Raw genomic sequence first — 21,679 nt, forward strand, 5'->3', positions numbered from 1 at the left:
AACAAGACATCAATATTTATTTGTCTTGACAGACACACCGATAAATCTTGAAAAAACGACACCAGCTAAATAAAGCACATTAGACCATATTGGACACTTGAAGGAGTCTCGCAATAAATCACGATTAACAGACCCTGCGATACATTTAACCGTTAGAGGGCAGCATCCTTTTTTGAAGGTACAGATCAACAGCTTGGTCCTTCTTCGCTCTAGTTGTCAACTGAATATCAGGAAGTAGTAAAGGAGGATGAGTGTATTGTTTTCGTTGAGACCAAATGCAGGTAAGATTTAACACAATGTATAAAATTCACTATTTTCTCGAAATAAGACAATATTTTATCGGTCTAGCTTATAAATTAATTACGAAAGCGGGACAGCGCGCGCAGAGAGTATTGCAGCTTTGAAGAACAGTGAGCTTTGAATCAACACTGGTCTTGACGTGATTGTTTATTTATTTCATTTTTCTTTTTCTTTTTTTTAATTGATCAAACATTTAGATCTGACTAAAAGAGAAATGTTTACCTTGCCACCTGTTGCCAACAATCCTCCATTTAGAAGAAAACAATATTAATTACGCTCATCTGAAGTACAAGCTAAACGTCAGTTAGGCGTATACGGGAGAGTGTTTAGATCGTATTGTTAACTAATACTGCATTGCCTTTTATTAGCATTATACGTTCGTGCCTGACACATGCGAACCATTTTAAATAAACCAGGAGGGAAACTAAAATGCATATTTGTCATATCTTTCCCTCTCCTACGCTAACGGATATTTAGAGAACTGAAGAAGAGCTGCTGATTTAGCACATGATCTATCTTATTGCCTTGGGCTCTTAGTACAACATTGACAGAGTGTGTGCATGTGAAGGACAATGTCTACGGGCTGCCCGCCCCAGTCTCCAGCTGTGGCCAAGACAGAGGTGAGCACAGAGGGCTGGTGCCCTCTTTTGGCTGCCACCTTCGCCTATTGGGACAACATCCTGGGCCCCCGTGTCCACCACATCTGGGCTCCAAAAGGTCAAGGCTCCATGTTGCTTAGCGATGGCGAGGTGACCTTCCTGGCCAATCACACCCTCAACGGCGAGATCTTGCGTAGCGCTGAGAGCGGCGCGGTGGACGTCAAGTTCTTCGTCCTGGCCGAAAAAGGAGTCATCATCGTCTCGCTCATTTTCGACGGTGAGCTGAAGGGGGACAAAAACACTTGTGCCCTGTCAATCATCATGCCGCAGTCTGAGCTCAGCTTCTATCTTCCGCTGCATGGGATGTGTGTAGAGAGACTCAAACATGTGATCCGGAAAGGCCGCATCTACATGCAGAAGGTCAGTGACCTTTGATCTTATGCTATTTGTCTCAGATAATTCTGCCTTCACTCAACAACCCACATCAGTTTTATACAGTGTGAGGGCAGAAACCACAGTTAGATTGTGGTGAAGATTGACAGAAGTATTCATTGGCTGTCGAAGCAAGTCTTTTGATCACTCTGTATTGGTGTGTGTGTGTGTGTGTGTGTGTGCTTCCTGCAGGGTTTTAATATCATCTCTGTGTTGTCCTCTGAGATAATTCCCATTATGGAGCTTCTCTCTTCCATGAAGACGCATAGCGTTCCAGAAGACGTTGACGTGAGTCACTAACACACGCTCTAAGAGACACACAGGCTGAAACGCTCGCACTTCAAACACGCATATATTTTACTGTGATTTTTATTTAGATAAAAGACACAGTGTTGAATGATGACGACATTGGAGACAGCTGTCATGAAGACTTTCTGCACAAGTAAGACCCAATACCTTTGTGTATGTGTTTTTGTTTGTTTATTTATATGAAATATTAACGTTTACCATACTGGTGTGTTTTAGGGCTATCAGCTCTCATCTACAGACTTGTGGATGTTCCATGGTTGTTGGAAGTAATCCAGACAAAGTCAACAAGGTACACGCGTTCACAGATTTACTGATATGAGTTTGACTTACAGAAGCCATTTTATAATCTTATGCTCATGATTTATATGTTTGTTTTTGTGCTATTATTTGTTCTTTTGGTGAACTTTGCATCCATAGATGGTTCTTACCCTCTGTCTGTTCCTCACGCCTGCTGAGAGGCAGTGTTCACGGCTGTGCCGACCAGATGGTTCCTTTAAATACGACACTGGCCTTTTTGTACAGGGGCTCCTCAAGGTAAACACAATCGTCTTTGGTCATATACCTAACTGTTCTATCCTGTCTACTCGGGGATGTTCACATAGACTGAGAATCTGAATGTGCAGATTCAAAAACAGATTCGAGATGATTGAAGATGACTGAGAAGTTCTTGCAGCTGCTATACGTGTGCTGGCCAGCTGTCTCTATAGCAGTGTGTTGTAGCAACATCTGAATGGTGTTTATTGTGGGCCTGGTCCAACTCTGTATTGTTATTATAAACTTTAGATGGTGCTTATGTGTCTGTATGTATGTATGTGTGTGTGTATACATATATATCTAAATCTGTATATTTATGTATATGTATGTACATATATAATATATATTTAGATTTATACACACACACTCATATAAAATATACATGTATATAGTTTGTGTGTAGTTCTGAAACGATCCCATTCTTTTGTTCTCTGTTGTAAGGATGCCACAGGGAGTTTTGTGCTGCCGTACCGGCAGGTACTCTATTCTCCATATCCCACTACACACATTGACGTGGACATCAACACGGTGAAACAGATGCCACCGTGCCACGAACACTCCTACCACCAGCGCCGTTATATGCGGGCAGAACTCAGTGCCCTGTGGAGAGCAGCCAGTGAAGATGACATTACCGCGGACAACCTCATCAACGCGCACGACTCCTTCACCCCTGACCTGTATGTCCTGTCTGTCTCGCACGGCTGTTGGTAGACAGAGTGAATTCTGTTTGCTTTCTGTGTACTTAATGCCAAGTAAATACAGCACTCGCATACAGTTTACAACGAGCCATGAACGCGCTGAGTAAATTTTCCCCTTAATTGTGCATTCTTTGTGCTGCCCTTGGTGTGTATTTGTGTTAATGTATTATTCATTATTCTTGCACACTCTCAGAGTGATTACATATTCCATCTGCTCTGCGCATTCTTTTAGTAGTCCTTGTGGTGTTTGTTTGTAACCCCCTGTGGTGTTTTGTTTATACTTTCAGTTTGCTCTCTTTGTGTATATTCTTTACATGGCGAGCAGCATGCGGAGGCATCGTGTAATATAATCAGTCATCTATTGCATTAATAATAACTTCCATATCTCTCTGTTCAGAAATATCTTTCAGGACGTGATGCACAAAGACACACTGGTGAAGTCATTTATTGATGAGGTAAGGGCTCTCTTCTCTGGACTCTGGTAATTTCACTCTTGTTCTCATTCTCTCATCTAGCTTTCTCTTCTCCTGCTCTCCAGTGAACAATGGTTTCTAAATTATATTTGAGTAGTGACCAGTATGGAAGAGGGTGCATCTGGCCTAATCTCTAACATCCAGTTAATTCTGATTTATAAACCTCTGTTGACACTGGAAAGTGGCAGAGAGAGAGAGAGAGAGAGGATACACCGTAAAGATACACCGTAAGTTCTGCAGGATGGACTCGTTAGTGAGGTTCTCATCATCGGACCTCTAGAACATTCCAGAGTCTTCTGATACTTTTTTTTTTTTTTTTTAAATACAACACCAGTATTGATTGTTATCTTGTTTTGTTTTTTTTTTTCTATTCGTTGCGTCTATTTTCAGGTCTTCCTGTTGAAGCCGGGGTTATCTCTGCGCAGTGTGTACCTCTCCCACTTCCTGCTCTTGCTGCACAGGAAAGCTCTCACGCTGCTCAGATATATTGAGGATGAGACGTATGCCCTGCCACCCTCACAAACATTAAAAATCTGCCATGACACACCGCTAACATAATGTCTCTGGAGAACAAATCTATTCATTGATCTCCTGTAGTTATCACAGTGATGCTGACTGTATTGATTGCCATGAGAGTGAGCTGAAGGTGCTTTGCTGTTTGTCATTGTCCGCCGCTGATCGTCGGCGCTGATCGTAACGTCGTTATTGATTTTTTGATTGGCAGTCAGAAAGGGAAGAAGCCGTTCCGATCGCTGCGGAGCCTTAAGACGGACCTGGACCTCACGGTAGAAGGCGACTTGAACATCGTCATGGCGTTGGCGGAGAAGCTGCGGGCGGGGCTTCACTCCTTCGTCTTCGGGAAGCCGTTTTACACCAGCGTGCAGGAACGCGACCTCCTAATGAGCTTCTGACCCCCCTCGCTCGCCATCTCTCGCTCGCTTCCATGGCAACCTGGGATCCACGGAAGAGGCACCGTTATTCCCCCGGCCCCGATTACCAAGCTTTGCTTCAACACCATACTGCTTCAGTATGTCATTGTCACTTCATGTTCAAAGAACTGTGCCTCAGAAAGTGCTGGAGAAAGGATATTGAAATATATTAATATATTTGATTTAGAATAGCGAAAGCTAGCTCTGCTCTCAAGTGTTTACTTGTGCTTAACAAAGACATGTTTTATGGAGTGGTATGGTTTTGGATTCTGTTTTGTATAATTGTGAGATTGATGTTTCCTTTTTTTTTTTTTTTGTTGCATTTTCTGTTCTCATTCCCATGAGTGCAGTTCAAAGCCTTGTCAGTGTTTTTTCATTTCTGTGCTTGAGTGGATTGAGAGGGAGTGGACTAAATCAGAACGCCGTCAAGTCGGTGGTTTTTTGTCTCGGCCTCTAATTTGGATCAGCTGCTTTACCAGTGTGGTTTTTTTTTTGGATATTAGATGCACAGAAGCATAAAGCTCAGACAGCCCTGATCTCCCAGATCGTTTTGTCTCTGAGCTCGCTCAAGGTTGTTTTCCCTTTGTCTTCGATTTCAGTCCCCTCTAGGTGCTTACTGTATTAATGCCGTATGAACACTGAAGCATGCGAGTTGATGTGGTTTCGCTTTATAATTGCAGCTGTTCATTTGGTTTCGCTTTATAATTGCAGCTGTTCATTTTGATAACACTATTAACCCCTAAGCGTTGTGCTGTGTGAGAGAACCTGATGCCTTTTCATTCTCTTGATTTTTGTGTCTTCAGTTTGACATTAAACAATCTGTGGTGCTATGTATGATCGTTTATTAAAGTCCTACATACTTCAGCAGATGTAAGTTGTTCACTTGCTCTCCGTGGTAGGGACTGCTGTATTACTTCGGTTTAACAGAGCTCTATATTTTGTATTAAATTACTGTAAGTTTCTGTGAGTTGCTGCTTTCTAACATATGAACACTTGCTGCATGGAAATTGTATGTGTTTACCGTACATGCTGTATTTATTTTGGAAATGAATTGCCCCAAGCTCTTTATTAAATCAAATTGATCGGTTGATCATATACCTGAACTGCTGTGATTTCTGTCATAATTGATCACTTTTACGTTTAAAAGTTTTCCCAATCTGTCATTTGACTGCTAAACTGATGAACTTTGAACATGTTGGTATCATCCTCAAAAGACCAGGCCTTTTCGGGAACTATCTCTTTCCTTTGAGAAATTCTATGCTATTACATCATTAGGTAACATAATATTCACAGGGACCCCCTTATTATGATGATATTGCCCCTTTTTTAATCTCATAGGGAACAACAACACTAAAATTGGGGAAAACATGAGATAGCCAATGAGAGAGTCTAGTCTGGGTCCATTGTTTCCAGGTTTCTGTAATCTCTCAACTCTATACTGTGAGGGGGATGGGAAGTGCAAGAGTCTTGGCATGACCATTGATACCTCAAATTTTTCAGTCTTTCAGTATGTACCTTCCCAGGTAGGGGCATGAGAGATGCCTCCTAGATTTTGAGACTGGGTGTTTCTCACCACCTACCTGAGTGGCCCCATAAATATTATGTCCAGACCTCAAAACTGGTATAATCCATCCATGCAGACAGTAAGCACAGTTACAATCAACCGGTTTTACGAGCAGGCATGAGAAGTTGACGCCTAAAGGAGTCATGGTGAGGTGCATGATTCTAGGGATACTGAATGGGTTTTTACTTCCTTAACATACTATATATTTCTCATAAATAATCTCAAAGGACACAAAGACACCATCAGTACAAGGTATGTAGCGCAGGAATCTAGTGTTGTTCCTCTTGTGTTGTTACCTTGCCACGGTGGGGAGGCTTGGGTGCCTCAATGATTCTGAAGGCTGTACCGGTGGAGGTCATACCCCCAGCAGGTCCAACCATGCCAGGTAGGTTTCAGAGTAGAGGCTAGATGAAAAGCAGCACCTGGCCCTCCAGGTTGGGGGTTGGGCGTGGGGCTAACAACTCCACCCCATAAAATACCATCATGTTACAGAAACTGGGATAGTCGCAACCTCATGTTCCACAGGGAACGAAGAGGATTAAGTAAGTAGTAAGTATTAGAAGTTGACAACTAAAGGAGTCATGCTGATTCAACACAACAAGGTGAGGTGCATGATTCCAGTGATACTGAATGGGTTTTTACTTCTGCAACATACTGTATATTTCCCATAAATAATCTCAAAGGACACAAAGACACCATCAATACAATGTATGCAGCGTTGGAATCTAGAAAAAGGGGTTAAAAAAAAAAAGCTTAAGTGTTAGGAAACTTACTCAGCCAGTTGCTGATGCCAGAATACAACTACATATTGCCTACATTCTAGTCAGGCAAACCGAACTGAACAGTATTAGAGGCAGTAAATATTCAGAATAGTCCATTTTTTTATATGGCATCGATATATTAGTAGTATTTACATGAAATAATATTATATTATATTATATTATATTATATTATATTATATTATATTATATTATATTATATTATATTATACTTGTTGCGTGCTGTTTCTGTGTGGATCTTTGGACTTAGGCAAAATTATATTAAATACAAGGACAGACCCCTGTCCTCGTTTGCTCAACGTTACGTCTATTAGGCTTTATTTTGGTGACCTCGTTCTCTGATTGGTCATTTTGTGGTTTTCCGTCTGCGATTCGTCGAAAAGCGATTACCACAACAGGAAGCTATGACAGGGAGAGCCTAAAACACAAGGAAGGATAGTGTTGTGGAAATATGTAGGAGCCACCGTCTAGCGGGACAAAAAGAGAGAAGCACACCGTGGGTTATGGCAACGAGATATATAACGAAACACCCCGAGACGTGAGGTAGGTATAGCTCTTTATTTGTTTTTTTTCTTTGACACACTAGTGAGATTATAGTCACCGGGGTGCGGCCCGCTGTAACTAGCCAGAGCTAGTTCGCTAACAGCTACTAGCACGGATCACCTGCTGGGTTTCAGTGCCCAGTGCTGTCATTCTGATGCTTGTTGTTCCGTGAAACTGCTTGGCTTAGTTAATGAAAACAATGGCTGAGAAGTAGTATTGGATCCCAGAAATGCGAGGGCAGATGCCCGAGGCATTCTGAATACGTGTGTAGTGATAGACGAAAATTTCACCATTATTAGAGATGGTACGTAGCTTAGATACGCAGCTTTCCATGAGTCGCTCGGCGAGGTGTGTTAGTATCTTAGAAGCAACTGGCTAACGTAAAGCATTTCGTGGTTGCCTTTTACATTGGAAGTGTATTGAAGGTTTCAGAGATATCAGGTTTCACTGGTAGTTTATCGAGTCCTCCATAGTCCGCGTCGGTTTGCTGTTACATGTGTACTGTGTCCCTTGTCAGATTGTCGCTTTCTGGTTCAGCTGGCAGCCATAGTCAGTACATCTCTGCACAATGTCACACAGCATCGATCCTACATGCCAGCAGCGTCAAATTAAACTAAGCAGTTTAGTGCATGCTTGTACATCGGTTACTATATTTAGACAGTTATGTTCCTAAAGCTGACACTGTCTGTTTTTGCCTTTGCTTAAATATTGTTATTTTGGAGGAAGTTGCTACTGTCCCGACTCGCTCGAGCCTCTCTGTGTCTTTAATTACCTTGAGGAATTTTTTGAGCAGGTAAGTGCCAAAAGGAAGCACTTAGGTGAATCGAGGAGTATCGAGAATAAATGTATGCACGAACCTTAGTTAGCAATAAATGTCGGGTAGGTCCAGTCGACCTTTACTTTGGCTCCTACAGCTTTGCAAGAGGGATGTTTTTGGCACGTTTGTTAGGAGCTTCAGTTGTCCCTTTTTTGATATTATATTAGGGACCGAGTGTAAGGCAATGTTGGCACAGAAATCAGCGGGAAACATATCATCAGTTAGAATCAGTTGGGCTCAGTTATGCATGACCTTTCACAGTGATGTCAGTGTATTGGTTTGAGATACAGAGCAAACGCTGACAGGCAGTTCTGAGTCAGCTGACTGTACACATTAATCTAGGACGTGAGCATGTAGTTTCATACATAGCAGTCCTTTAAGCATTTCATAGATACTGTGATCAGTTTGCTGTGTATAAACCCCTATTACATCTACTAATGCAGATTTTTGAGTAAAGTGATATAAGAATGCAAGCAGTGGTGTTCTGGGCCGTGGGAAACTGTTGCATCTCTAATTCTTTGCCCTCTTTTTTAATAGACAGAGTGTATGTGTGATGGGCCCTATGTCCCACTAAGATGATTTATGTTGGTCTTTTCCTTTAATTCACCAGTTACATATATAGGGGATTTTAACATGACTGAGTATTTTATTAAAAGAGCACTCACTTATAGTGCTAGTTTAAAGTAAACTCACTCCCTCAGAGGGATGGTCATTATTAAATCAAATACAATAGAATCTAATGCCTGGCTCATTGAGGGGTTTTTTTTTTTTTTTTTTTGGGTAGTTGATCTGATATAGATTTGACGTTAACACAGTTCAGCGCCAGAGAAGATTTAATTCAGTGTAATAACGTTTGCTGGGTGCTAATTATCCATATTACCGAAGGCTAAAAGAAAAGCTAATCAGACGTGGTGTCTTACTGCCTCCTCATAAAACAAAGAATGTGTTCAATGAAGAAACAAAGGAAAATAGCAGGAATCTGTTCAAGTTTATGTGACAGTCTACAGCAGTGACCTGCTCCAGCATGTCTCAGAAACCTCAAAAATTCCCTTTACATTACTCTACTGCATCTACTTCACATTGCCTAACTGTGCTCATACTTAATAACAGCCTCCGCCATTGGCCTCTCTCAATGCTATTTATTACCTCACGGGGTCATGAAATCGTTTACACCTTGTCGTTCTTACGAGATATGAATGTAGGAGAGCTCGGGAAAGTTTTAAGCCTGTCTGACTGTTCTCACTGTTTGTGTCTCTGTCTTAGGGAGCCACGCCATGACACGATATGGAAAGAGCGAGTGAAACAGACAGCGACTAAATTAGTTTAAAAAAAGAAAAGAAAAGAAAAAGACTGTTGGGTGAATATAGATTTAAAGTGCATCTAGGCTTTGTGAAAACTACTGCAGGATTTAAGCCGTGTACTCAGAGCCTCGGTGGAAAGGTTTTAGGAGAAGTGGGGAGTCACTCTGACGCTTGGTCAGTTCTGACTTTCTCCCCTTAAGCCTGCCAGAGACAGAGCCGATCTCCATGGTGATTCAGTGACAAATTATGATCCGGGGAAACTGCCAGTCCAAAGTACCCATCTCAGTGTTCACAGTTTAGCTTATGGTAGAAAGCAGTGTCATGGCTGGAAATATTTTCAGTACAAAACATGTAGTTAGCTTGGTATTTGTGTTTGGGCTAACATAACGCAAAGCTTTGGTTTACAAATATGTAAACCATGCCAAATATCATAGAGGTTTGGTTTGCTGACTGTGCTGCTCGAACAGCAAGTGGGACATGCCAGGCTTGTGTTGTTCTCGAGTAAAATTTGGGTTTTTTCTTGGACCATCTTCTCTTTTAATAAACTGAAAGGAAATATGTATGAACTTGACATAATTTGTAGGCAGCAGTTGGAAAGACTGTCAGTTTTTTTTTTAGACAGAGACGCTTTTAAAGACCTTCAATTTTTGAGAACACTTTTGTTATAAGTCACTCTCTGCGATGTCTGTCAAGCCTTTTTTGACATTTATGATGTCACAATCTCGGATCCGGCCGGACGAGTTTCTGTAATCTTGTTCCCCTCAAAGAAAGCCACCGTTAGCTTTTCAAACTTGTCTTTCAGGAAGAGATATTACTTCAGACAAGTGTGCGGCGGTTGTGCTATTGCAAAAAGGATGTAAACACTTCTCAAATGACTGTCACCTGTAAACTAGCCTAATAGTAATCTATAGTAATTACATCCTGTTGTTGCTAGACCTCTATGGAAACTACATCAGGCAGTGTGACACTGTAATTCATACCAACTAGTGCGTTTAGCTAGACTGTATTTTGAATGTTGTTTGCCGTGATTAGGTGTGAGCCGGCAGGGGTGTGAGGGTGTTTGTCTGCGTTTCAATAGATTTTCTGCTGCGGATTTGCCGCGGATTTGGGAGATTTGCCCCCCGTGAGCAAACAGAATCTAAATCCGGTGGCCTGCTATAACTCCACATAAACAAGGATCTGTTACAGCCATTGTATTCTCTCACTTTCTGATGCTTTTCAATGTTTTGTGTTGAGGTTATTTTTACGGTTTTATGTGCTGTAATCTTTGCTTTGTGTTGCGTTCTTCCATGTGTGCCATGATGTAAACTGTTTGTCTTTTTTTTTTATGACCATATCCTAAACAGAATCTTATGTAAACTCACACAATTTAGTGGGGGGAAAAAAAACTCATCAGCAATGTACAGTAACAGTGAAACAGCCAATGGCAGAACCATTGTTTATAGAAAAAACTTATAAACCATTGGCCTCTACTCTCTCACATCGTTCTCTCAGCCTTCAGAAAAAAGCTATAAGAGGCTCACTTTAATTCACACGAGCACATAGCCCTGCAGATTACACAGCTGTGAGTGTGAGCTACAACGTGGTTTTAGAGCATGAGGCTACAGTACAGCTGAAAGACAACATTCAGCTATGACAGGCAACTCGCATATAGTTTTACTGGCAGGCAAGTCTAATGCTTATGGGTGATTTTTACCTTGTAAACGTGAATATGAACCCTTCAGCCAATCAGAAACGTATAGAGGCCGATTGATACAGAAGGTCTCCTGTAATTGGAGGACTTCTGTTTTGCTCCGTTGGGCAATTCAGCTGACGTGAATTAAGCGGTGATTGATTGCGTGTGTTTATGTGCATGCGTGAGGGAAAGAGTGCGTGTTATATTTTTTGTGATCACTGCGCTCAGACTGTATGGTTTTGTCTGTTCTGCTCATCTCTAGCCGGGCGTAACCATGGACAACAACAGTTTCCCAAGTCTAAATGACTTGGATGATTACCTGACCAAACACGACTCCAACTTCGTCTGGCTGCTCGTGGGTAAGTGAAAGAAAGAGAACGAGAGACAGAGATGAAGAAAAATACCAACACATTATTGTGGGTTTTCTTAGGTCACACTTGAACCGGTTGTACAAATGCCATGTCAAATGTGTCATAACTTAATTAAGTTCATCATTCAGAGAACAAGTCTAATGAGCCTGACCTTTTGTGTGTGTGCGTGCGCGCACGCGCGTGTGTGTGTGCGTGCTTGTGTGTGCACACATGCGTGTATGTGTGTGTGTGTGTGCGTGTGTGTGTTTATGTTCCTCAGCCACTATTCTATCCTGTGGATGGATCATATACCTGACGTACTACAACTCCCGGAACATCGGACTTATCCTCACCGTCATTATCAATAGGCTGTATAAGAATGGATACATACACATTGGTGAGTCAGCCTGGGCTTGGACAAGTGTATGAATGTACTAGGAAATTGTTCATTGGTGTGTTTACTGTTTGTGTGCACTAGACTCAGCATTCTGTGTGTGTGGTGTGTGTGTGGTGTGTGTGTGTGTGTGTGTGTGTGTCTTTGCAGGTTCGTTTTCCCTCTCCGTTCTCTCTGGGAAGGTCATGTTCCGAGATGTGTACTTCATCAATGAAGATATGTCAATCAGGTCACACCTCTCAGCAAACGTCTCATACACTCCCGTCGCACGGTGCCACTTCAGTTACTGCTCAGAGAAATATGTATTTAGTTACACCGTGTTCTGTACCTACGTAGGCAACAGTGAGTTCACGTTTTTGTATATTTATGTGGATCTCTTTACGATGTGTTTTTTTTTTTTTTTTTTTCCCCAGAATTCAAGACGGTCTTCTCATATTCCGTTGGTGGAAGATGTATAACCCCAAACAGAAACAACATGGTGAGTGGAGCTGTGGAAAGAAAATTGGTTTGTGAGATGTTGGATTAGGTTTGGCTTATTTTAGTTAGAGGTTGTGCCATTGTCCGGACTGACTGTCCAGAAGTGAAAAATGTGTCATTTTCAATGAAATGTTTGGTTGATTCTCTGTTGTGTTTCGGTTGCAGACCCAAAGGCTGAAACCCGGCTTTATGTTACTGTGAACGGCTTTGAGTTCCACGTCTATAACCGCACTGATCTGTACGCTCGACTTCAGGACATATTTGGCCTTGAACCGACCCTTATTCCTCCTCGCCGGGATGAGGAGAAGGGTCGTGAGGAGCGTGACAAGACCCTCGACAGGTAGCACTACAACTCCCAGAAGTCTTAACACGGTGATACGTCACCACGGCAACACGTAGACCCAATGTCTTAAATATGTAGATTGTGTCTTGAATATTTGGTGTGTCATCACACCATCTGAAACACTTTTTAATTTTATAGTATATCATGACCGAAGTGAAATATGACTGACTTACATAGATTCATCTTGAGGATGGATAAAAGCAAAGTTGTGTTTGTGATAAAAAAAAAAAGAATGATTTGGGTTTTTCTTGTTTTGTTGTTGTTTTGTTTTGGCAGTGTTCACATCAAAGCTGAATCTCAAGATCCTTCGTCGTCTTGGAGGTCTCTCATTCCCGTCATTAAAGTCAACATCAGCACTGTGAGTATGGCAGTGAGTCCTCACATTGAACGGAGTCCTCAGAACTCCGCTCTCTGCTTACCCCACAAGTCCTCACATTGCAATACACACTGAAGCTTCTCTCTGGAGAGGCCGCTCGCCCGAGTCTTCACTCAAGTACATCTGGATAGGTTACGGCTTGTTAGAACTTCCTCTCTCGAGTTCACACCTGCACGGATTTAATATCTCTCTGTCACTCACCGTCTCTCCCTCTCCTCCTCCTCCTTTTCTCTCACTTTCTCTCCCCAGGGTCGTGTAGCATTTGGTAACCACCACCTGCCTCAGACTCTGTGTATGAATTTCGATGACGCCTTTCTGACGTACGCCACCAAGCCCCCCAGCAGTCATCTGGACCAGTTCATGCACATTGTGAAGGGGTCACTGGAGAACGTCCGGGTTATGCTGGTTCCCAGTCCCCGTTACCTCGGCCTGCAGAACGACGAGTGAGTATCACTCTTCCCTCCAAACAAACCCATGTGTCCTGCTCCTGATACTAAAATGACCAGGGACAACATTCCCTCTGCTACAGTGTCAATTTGGACAGTGGCTGGGGTGAAAAGAAGGTTAGTTTTGAAGTTATTAAAGTTCAGGAGGGGATAATTACGGTATAATTATAGAGCATAATATCCAAAAATGAGGAGACATCGCTGGCTCCTCTAATGAGTACTGTCCTCTGTATATTTATGACTGCAGTGACCTCTTTTGAACTGTTGTGATTCTTAAATGCGCTCAGTCATCTAGTCCATTGTCGTCCTCCATTTGTCCTCATTAGCAATGTAAAAAGTTGACCAACAGAGTAAACTTGCTCCAGTGATTTAAGATGATGTGGCTTCGTACTACAGCGAGTCTGTTCTCTCTCACTCTCTCTGTTCCCAGGCCTCCCAGACTGATGGGCGAGGGGTTTGTCGTCATGCAGTCCAATGACGTGGACATCTATTACTACCAGGATGAACCAGGTGTGTGTGTGTGTGTGTGTGTGTGAGAGTGAGCCCTGGTTATGTACGGTATGTGTGAATGGATGTTTATAAGTGTGTTTTGGACTGTGTGTACAGGTCTGGTTCCTGAAGAATCAGAGAACGGGGATGCAGACAGTTGCTCTGAGGGCACTAAACTACAGGACCTTCCTCCCTGCTGGGGTTTGGACATAGTGTGTGGAAAAGGAACAGATTTTAACTATGGTCCGTGGGCTGACAGACAGAGGTACACACACCGATGGACACAAACACACACACACACACACACACACACACACACACACACACACACAGTTAAACTTGTTTTATATAGTGTGCTTCAGGTTGCTCAAATTAACGGTTGACTCCACCCCCCCCTCCCCCAGGGACTGTTTGTGGAAGTTCTTTCTGCCCGCTGACTATCAGGCGATGAAAGTCAGCGATGTGGCGACCCCGGGGAAACCGCGACAGATCCTGGCCTTTGAACTGCGCATAAACATCATTGAAGCTGCCACCATAGACCTGCTGTTCACGAAGAACAGGGTACACACACACGCGCACACACACACACAAACACAAACACACACACGCGCCTCACGGATTTGCTTTTCCCCGAGTAACAGGGTATAAATGAATACGCAGGTCATATGTTTGCACTTTGTACATCTGCATACATACACACATACCATGGGACTGATACCATCAAGATCATTGTTGTTTACTAACAACTGTTTAACAAAGTACGCCCATACACGTACACACGTACCGTGGAACTGATACCATCGACATCATTGTTGTTTACGAACAGCTGTTTAGCAAAGTACACCCACACGCACACACGTACCGTTGAACTGAACATCAAGATCAGAATAGAGATATTGCTGCTTACATACACACTCACGTAATCGCATATAGACACACTCACAGATCAGTGTTGTAAATGGACCACACTTTTAAGCCCATAAATATACACACGTGGGCATTCTTTCCACTGTCTTACCGACTGCATTGATTTGATTGTCGTATTGATATGTTTATATTTGTGTAAACTCATTTGGTATATCACATGTTTGTCTTGTTGACCATACTGCTGAGTGGCAATTGATGTATTTGATTCACTGTTCATTTTTTTTTTCTAGGAGACAAATGCCATTCATGTGAATGTGGGTGCAGGTTCCTACCTGGAAGTCAACATCCCTATGATGGTGGGGGAGAATGGTACGTCCCACTTAACTGCTGTGTCTTCCCTATGAGTCGTCTGGTCAAGCATGGATTAAACCATGTGGTAGGGTTAAGGGGTAGAACCAGTCTGACGCCTTTTAAGTTTGACCTTTTTATCTCTTAACACCCTTTCTTTCTCTCTTTTCTCTCTCTCCCTCATTTGTTTTTAAAGGTTATTCTCCCACCATAAAAGGCCAGTTATTACACGTTGACACCACCAGCAGTATGCAGTACAGAACCTTGTTGGAGGCTGAGATGCTCGCTGTAAGTGTAGCCTTAGACTGTATGTGTGTGTTTTTGTGTGTGTCTGTGTATTGTACATGCTCATGTCTCGCTGTCCTGTTTTTTCTTTTTGTTCAGTTCCATGTAATAGCCAGTTACCCTCGTGTGTGGAACATGCCTCAGTCCTGGCAGTGTGAGATTGAGGTGTATAAAGCCACCTACCACTTCATCTACGCTCAGAAGAACTTCTTCTCTGGTAATATCTCCCTCTCTCTCTCTCTCTCTCTCTCTCTCTCTCTCTCTCTCTCTCTCTCTCACACTCTCTTTCTCTGTCTCTCTCTCTCTCTCTCTCATTCTCTCTCTCACTCACTCACTGACCCACTCACTCCCAATAATCCATTAACGTACCAGTCTGTGTCTGTAACCACATTTTCCGGTCATTGAACAGATCTGATCCAGGACTGGGCGAGTGATAGCGAGCCCGACATCTACTCATTCGTTCCATACGCCTGGAAGTTTAAGATCCTCTTCCATCAGTTTGAGATGATCTGGGCTGCCAATCAGCACAACTGGATTGACTGTTCCACCAAGCAGCAGGAGAATGGTGAGTGAGAGGGTCTCAGCACGTCTTAACGAGTGGCCTCAGTGAGATCCACTTTAATTAGCCATGAAGAACACTTAAAGTATAGATGAATCTTAACGCATACTAATCATCTCTGATTAGCCCAAGCAAAACCTTAATGAGACCCAGAAAACCCTTGACAAATCTTAATGAGGTTTATTGAGCAACGAGTAACATTGAGTTTGGATTAAGGAGCTCTAAGAAACCATCCACGGCGCTAACAAACAACAAGGGGCCTTTATTGACTTGCCTCGTCAGCACGGTGAATCTAACAAACAATACTAATTCTTTCTTTCTCTCTCTCTCTCTCTCTCCTTCTCTCTGTCTCTCTCCCTCTCTCTCTCTCTTCCTTTCTCTCTTGCTTTCTCTCTCTCTCTCACTCTCTCTCTGTCCCTCTCTCCCCCCCCTCTGTCGTCCGGACTGTCTTTGCCTCTCACTGTAGTGTATCTTGCTGCCTGTGGGGAGACTCTGAATATTGACTTCACTTTGCCATTTTATGAGTTTGTGCCGACCACCTGTAACACACGTTTCTGTTTGAGGGTGAGTACAAATACACCCGCACCATCTGTCGCCCGTGGATATGACGACTAGTTTGAAATATCGTATGTTGAAACCTTGTTTTAGGCTGAGGACACAGACATGCGTCTCTGTCTGCCCGACTGCCATCCCAGCAGATACCCACTGCTCACACTCGCCAAAGACTACCAGCACAGCAAAACCTCGCCCGACAACGGCATTCCTATCGAAGGACAGGCGGCGCCCCCCAAAAACACCAAAGCCCGCTGGAGAAACATGACCCATGCTGAGTGAGACCCATTCCTCTTTTCTTCTCTCTCTCTCTCTCTCTCTCCCTCCATTCCTCTTTCTTTCCTCATCTCTCCTCTCTCTCTGTTGCACTTTCTTTTTCTGTCTCCCTCATGTTTGATTCTCTCACTGTGTCCCTTGTTTACTGTTGACTTTGCTCTGAGTTAACCTTGTGCATTGCTCTCTTGTCCTTGTTGTGTGTGCGTGCGTGTGTGTGTGTTTGTATCTGTGTGTGCATGTGTGTGACATCTGTGTGTGTGTGTGTGTATATCTGTGTGTGTGTGTGTGTGTGTGTATCTGTAGGGCTGGCTGGGTTGATTGCTGGAGCGTGCCAAACTTCCTGCTCATCATTGACTACACCTGGCATCCCATCTACCCTCAGAAATCAGACCAGCAGCTGAAACAGTCCTGTGAGTGCTGCATGGAAATGCAGAAAACTCATCAATAATCATTCCTTTCATCTGATTACCATATTAATCTTGGCTGGCGAGACTTTATGCTTGATTTACATGCAGGACTTGTTTGAATGGGGAATGCGAGATTAAAATTAGACCTCATCGCTCAGTGATTATCTGACTAAAAATACATTTTTGGCCATATCCAAAGTTTTGTACATACTGAGGGTAATTTGATGAGAAAATTGTATCTTTAAGATGCAGTCATGAGGAATGGCTGCTCATGGCTCAGAATTATGCAAATTAATCTGCCTGTGTGTGTGTGTGCGTGCGCGTGTGTGTGTGTTTGACTGCAGTGTCAGAGATGGAGGAGTCCATGTTGTCTGCGTTGCGACCACCAGAACACATAACTCCAGCACCTCCTCCTCCTAAAATCCCATCTGACCCGAGTCAGCTCCCCCCAGACCGCCTGCATGTGGAGATGGAGCTGAGCCCAGATTCGCATATTATTCTGTATGGCCCACTGCTCAGGGCACTGCTCTCAATAAAGGTACACACACACACACACACACACGCCATTTGTCATTTGCTATGGCTCACTGGTCAGAGCACTGCTCTCAATGAAGGTGCAGAAAGGAACACACACACACACACTGTTCTCTGTGGCCCAATGCTTAGAGCACTGTTCTCACTAAGGCGCACACACACACACACACACACACTCACACACTCACCTCTGCATGTTTCTCTGTTATCCACTGCACTATTCTTAGTAAGGGAAACATGTACTCACATCATGGATATTTCACTTCACCATCAGTCTTTTTGAATGAATAAGTGTTTCAAAAAGCCGTTATGAAATTGAAACACTCACATCCTCACAAACACTTGTGTGTATCTGTCTGTCTGTCTGTCTGTGTGCGTGCGCGTACAGGAGAACTACTTTGGCGAGTATGACATGTACACAGACTTTGAGGAGTCTCTGTCCAGCCCGGTGCTAAGCTCCTGCTCGTCTTCGTCGGGCTGGACGGGTGTGGGTCTGGATGACAGCAGTCGTAAGGAAAGCCCCAACCCCCTGTCGCTTCGGCCCTGGGATATCACCGTCCTGATCAACCTCCACAAGGTCCACGGGCGCCTACCCACGGTCAGTCCGCTCGCGCGTGCTTCATCGCACAGGTTCACGCGTATTTGGATCTGAGTGACCACAGAGGTTCTGAAAATCAGTTTAGTGAAAACAAAAGCAGAAGCTAAAATAAAGAAGTAGTCTGTAGTTTTTGTCTGTAGTTTTATTTTTCATGGTGTTGGCATGTTCGTGTCTTTGCCTAAAAGCATTGTGGAGGTGACGGCCCGGAAGGCCCTACTGGTTTCATGGAGCGTTTGTGCTTCGAGATGAAGAAAGGCTACAAAGAGACGCTGCTGCAGCTCGTACTCTCACCTATACACGTCTTCGTCAGTGACAACCACCAGGTATGAATGCGTGTGTATAAAGTCAGATATCCGTTCATTTAAGCTGTATTTACATAGCTCTCTCCAACTCTCTTTGGATGTCTGTGCTGTGTAGTACAGAAGTGTTCTCTAGTTCTCATGTATTATTCTCTCTGTGTGCATGTGTGTGTTTGCACGTGTGTGTGCGTATGCGTGCGTGTGTGTTACACAGCGACCAGCAGCCGATGCCGTTTTGCGAGATGGGCACCTGAGCCTGTCTGGTCTGCAGATGCGTGCCCACGCCATGTTCTCTGCGGAGGGTTTACCGGCAGGCAGCGACACGCTGGAGTATGCCTGGCTCATCGACATTCAGGCAGGGGCGCTAACGGGGAAAGTCACTGTACCCCAGGTGTGTCCAATCATACCGCAGCTCTACAGAGACTCAAGGTTACAGAGCAAGCAATTACAGAGGATACAGTCAACACATTCAGAACATACAACAGCGCAATAAGACAGGGTCAAGACCTACAAGAAATACAGAACCTGTGCACAGGGTATCAAGCATTAGTATACGACTCTTTTATGGACATGCATAACCGGAGATCATTTGGAAAAAAAAAAAAAAGGTCAGAAATTCAGTCAAGACGTTTAACACTGTTTGAATCAGGTTTTAATGACAGGATCGATAGTGGAGAGACTGAACGTGCTGTTTATACACTTTTAACATTGTTAGAAACAGGACATGAAGAACTGACATTAGAGTTCACATTGTGTTCGAATTACTCGAGGGTTCACTCAGCTGCTGAGTATTCAGTGCCCTGACAAGCGTCGTCAGCAGCTATGTAAAGACGGTTGCTGTGAACTTCCTGTTTTTAACTTGTTTTTTTTTTTTTTTTATTTAAACTGTATGTGCTTCCTCTAAACCATGGGTTTTGGTTTGACATTTACGTGCTGTTTAAACCTGAGGGCGTTGAATTATTCAGTATTCAATGCCATTCACCTGTTTAATACTAATATTATTTTGCGAGATGCGCAGAAGTTTTTAAAAAGTTAAAGTTGGAGATTGTGAGTAATTGGACTATTTCTTGTAAGGCCAATGCACTCAGCTTCAACCTGTAGGTGCTCACACTGAGATGGTATAAATCTGCCAAAAATGAGTTTTTAATGAGCATCTAAAACCCTTCATCGTGCGTTCTGAATTCAGGTACAGGTTTCTGAATGTTTCATTTGCTATTGAGCCAAAGCGCTGAGCTGCCAAACGGGGGAGTGAAGACTAATGTGTGCTTTGGACGTTGTGCAGTAACGCAGTAATGTGTTTGACAGTGTGCCTCGTTATTGGAATGGGGCGAAACATTTGTGTTTCACGTCGTTTCCCGAGACTTTCAACTGGAGCAGCCAAAACCGTCAGTAACCTGCCAACATGGAGTGGACCGCAGAGTCTGTGATGCCAAGGTAAAACACAGCCTCACTGAGCACAGGTGTTAGACAGATACACACACACACACAGTGTTGCAGTAAACACTGATTAGGATGCAAAGCTAGGACAAACATAGTGAGCGTAAAGACTCTGTACGCCATCACACCTGAACTTAGGGTTAGTCTCTCGTCTCTGCTGTGATGTGTTTGTGTAGTACGCTGCCTTGCCTGGTCCCTGTCGGACATCGGAGGACCTGAAGTACACCATGACGCGTCTCTCCGTGGACGGAGCGCAAGTCTTCATCGTCGAACATGGATGTGCAGCGAACGTTAAGGTCAGTCACATATGACCTACACACACACAAAGCAACATCAGTTGGAGGGATTTTGGTGTGATTTGTTTTCTGATGAAGCAAAGGTTTTTATGAAAGTGTTTGGATTTGTGTGCGTGTGTGCGTGTGTGTATGTCTGTGTGCATGCGTGTGTGTGTGCGCGTATCAGACGGGGGCATTTCGGCTGGCCACCTGTAACCTGCATACGGCTGCAGTAGGGGAGGGGATTAGTGCCGTGCTGCAGGATGTTGTCATCGCTCAGTTCATTGAGCAGCAGGAAGGGGCGCGGCTCGGTCTTCCACCACCCTTACTACGGCGCTCTAGTTGGTTGGAAGCTGGTTCCGTGACCTTTAACCTCATTACTGCCGACGTGGCATTGGCCGCTGACCATCCATCCAAATACGAGGTGCAAAGACAGTTCTTGGAGCTCCATGACGCACAGACCAAAAGGTCAGTTTATCGCCATTTCATTAATTAAAACCGTAACTTTTAATATGTCTGTAAATGCACACTGATCATAAGCACATGCACAAAAGCTTTCTGAATGTTGTGGTGGCATGTATGTGAAAACAATTGGGCCTTACACACACACACACACACACACACACACAGCAACCCTGTGTCTGCATGACTAAAAATGATAATATTACTAAATATCTGATAATCTGTGCATGTTTCATCTTTGTATCAGGCTTTGGTTCCTGTGGCCAGATGAGAAATGCAAGCGGAGCAGGAACCGTTGTGGCTGTCTGGGTGGTTGCCGTTTTTTCGGTGGTTCTTCCAGTGGTCTAGACTTCTTCCGATTGGAAGAAATGACACCCTCTTCGAGCTCTGCCTTCTCTAGCACTAGCGGTGAGAGTGACATGTCTTATGGCCAATCGCTACTTCAGCCTGGAGAATGGATCGTTACCAAGGAGACGCCCAAACTCTCTGATGGTATGGTTCTAAACTCTCAAAAGCACTCCAGAGTCACACAGTTTTTGCATGATATATTGGAAGTTATTTGTCAAGGAGACCTCTTGGTTAGTTGGTTGGTTGGTTGATTTTTGTTAACCACAATAATGATTGACTGTTGCTTAAATTGGACAGTGTTTTTTTTTATTATTGATTCCTGAGCATATCACTTATTGTTTTTTGTTTAATACTATGGCTGATAATGCTGATCATGTGATCCTAATGCTTGTTGCTATGCAGGGAAGGGTATGACCATGCGTAGAGATGAGTGTTCTCCTGCTCCAGCCACAGACCTGGAGAGGCGTGGCCAAAACCTGAGCCTGCAGGTACCACAACGTTCTCAAAGCTCCGCCTCCTCTTCGGAGGAAAACTCCTCCTCAAGTGCTGCCTTGCCGTTACTGGCTGGAGAACAAGATAGTCCCTCCCCCTGTGCAGAGTGAGT

The 21,679-nt window shown here is 43.6% G+C and overlaps 2 protein-coding genes across 2 annotated transcripts in view; both read left to right on the top strand.

Annotated features, from left to right (window-relative positions):
* Window positions 1–255: 255 nt before the first annotated feature.
* c9orf72 (C9orf72-SMCR8 complex subunit) lies at window positions 256–4,392 on the top strand. The gene is made up of 10 exons (XM_030772469.1): window positions 256–281; window positions 778–1,319; window positions 1,524–1,619; window positions 1,709–1,773; window positions 1,857–1,929; window positions 2,058–2,174; window positions 2,616–2,851; window positions 3,270–3,327; window positions 3,736–3,845; window positions 4,070–4,392. The coding sequence occupies exons 2-10, from the start codon at window positions 873–875 to the stop codon at window positions 4,254–4,256; spliced, it is 1,389 nt and encodes a 462-aa protein (XP_030628329.1). The 5' UTR covers window positions 256–281; window positions 778–872; the 3' UTR covers window positions 4,257–4,392.
* Window positions 4,393–11,227: 6,835 nt separating this feature from the next.
* kiaa1109 (KIAA1109 ortholog) overlaps window positions 11,228–21,679 on the top strand; it is a 39,179-nt gene continuing 28,727 nt past the window's right edge. The window contains exons 1-26 of the mRNA XM_030770710.1: window positions 11,228–11,312; window positions 11,584–11,700; window positions 11,848–11,926; window positions 12,111–12,175; window positions 12,340–12,514; window positions 12,794–12,875; window positions 13,143–13,336; window positions 13,770–13,849; window positions 13,946–14,093; window positions 14,233–14,389; window positions 14,986–15,064; window positions 15,240–15,331; window positions 15,428–15,545; window positions 15,738–15,893; window positions 16,354–16,451; window positions 16,536–16,717; window positions 17,019–17,125; window positions 17,467–17,660; window positions 18,045–18,254; window positions 18,440–18,577; window positions 18,768–18,944; window positions 19,859–19,987; window positions 20,167–20,286; window positions 20,453–20,733; window positions 20,975–21,219; window positions 21,478–21,673. Coding sequence (XP_030626570.1) covers window positions 11,228–11,312; window positions 11,584–11,700; window positions 11,848–11,926; window positions 12,111–12,175; window positions 12,340–12,514; window positions 12,794–12,875; window positions 13,143–13,336; window positions 13,770–13,849; window positions 13,946–14,093; window positions 14,233–14,389; window positions 14,986–15,064; window positions 15,240–15,331; window positions 15,428–15,545; window positions 15,738–15,893; window positions 16,354–16,451; window positions 16,536–16,717; window positions 17,019–17,125; window positions 17,467–17,660; window positions 18,045–18,254; window positions 18,440–18,577; window positions 18,768–18,944; window positions 19,859–19,987; window positions 20,167–20,286; window positions 20,453–20,733; window positions 20,975–21,219; window positions 21,478–21,673 — 3,704 coding nt within the window. The remainder of the gene's footprint in view (window positions 11,313–11,583; window positions 11,701–11,847; window positions 11,927–12,110; window positions 12,176–12,339; window positions 12,515–12,793; window positions 12,876–13,142; window positions 13,337–13,769; window positions 13,850–13,945; window positions 14,094–14,232; window positions 14,390–14,985; window positions 15,065–15,239; window positions 15,332–15,427; window positions 15,546–15,737; window positions 15,894–16,353; window positions 16,452–16,535; window positions 16,718–17,018; window positions 17,126–17,466; window positions 17,661–18,044; window positions 18,255–18,439; window positions 18,578–18,767; window positions 18,945–19,858; window positions 19,988–20,166; window positions 20,287–20,452; window positions 20,734–20,974; window positions 21,220–21,477; window positions 21,674–21,679) is intronic.

The sequence above is a fragment of the Chanos chanos genome, chromosome 4, assembly GCF_902362185.1.
Source record: "Chanos chanos chromosome 4, fChaCha1.1, whole genome shotgun sequence".
Lineage (NCBI taxonomy): Eukaryota > Metazoa > Chordata > Actinopteri > Gonorynchiformes > Chanidae > Chanos > Chanos chanos.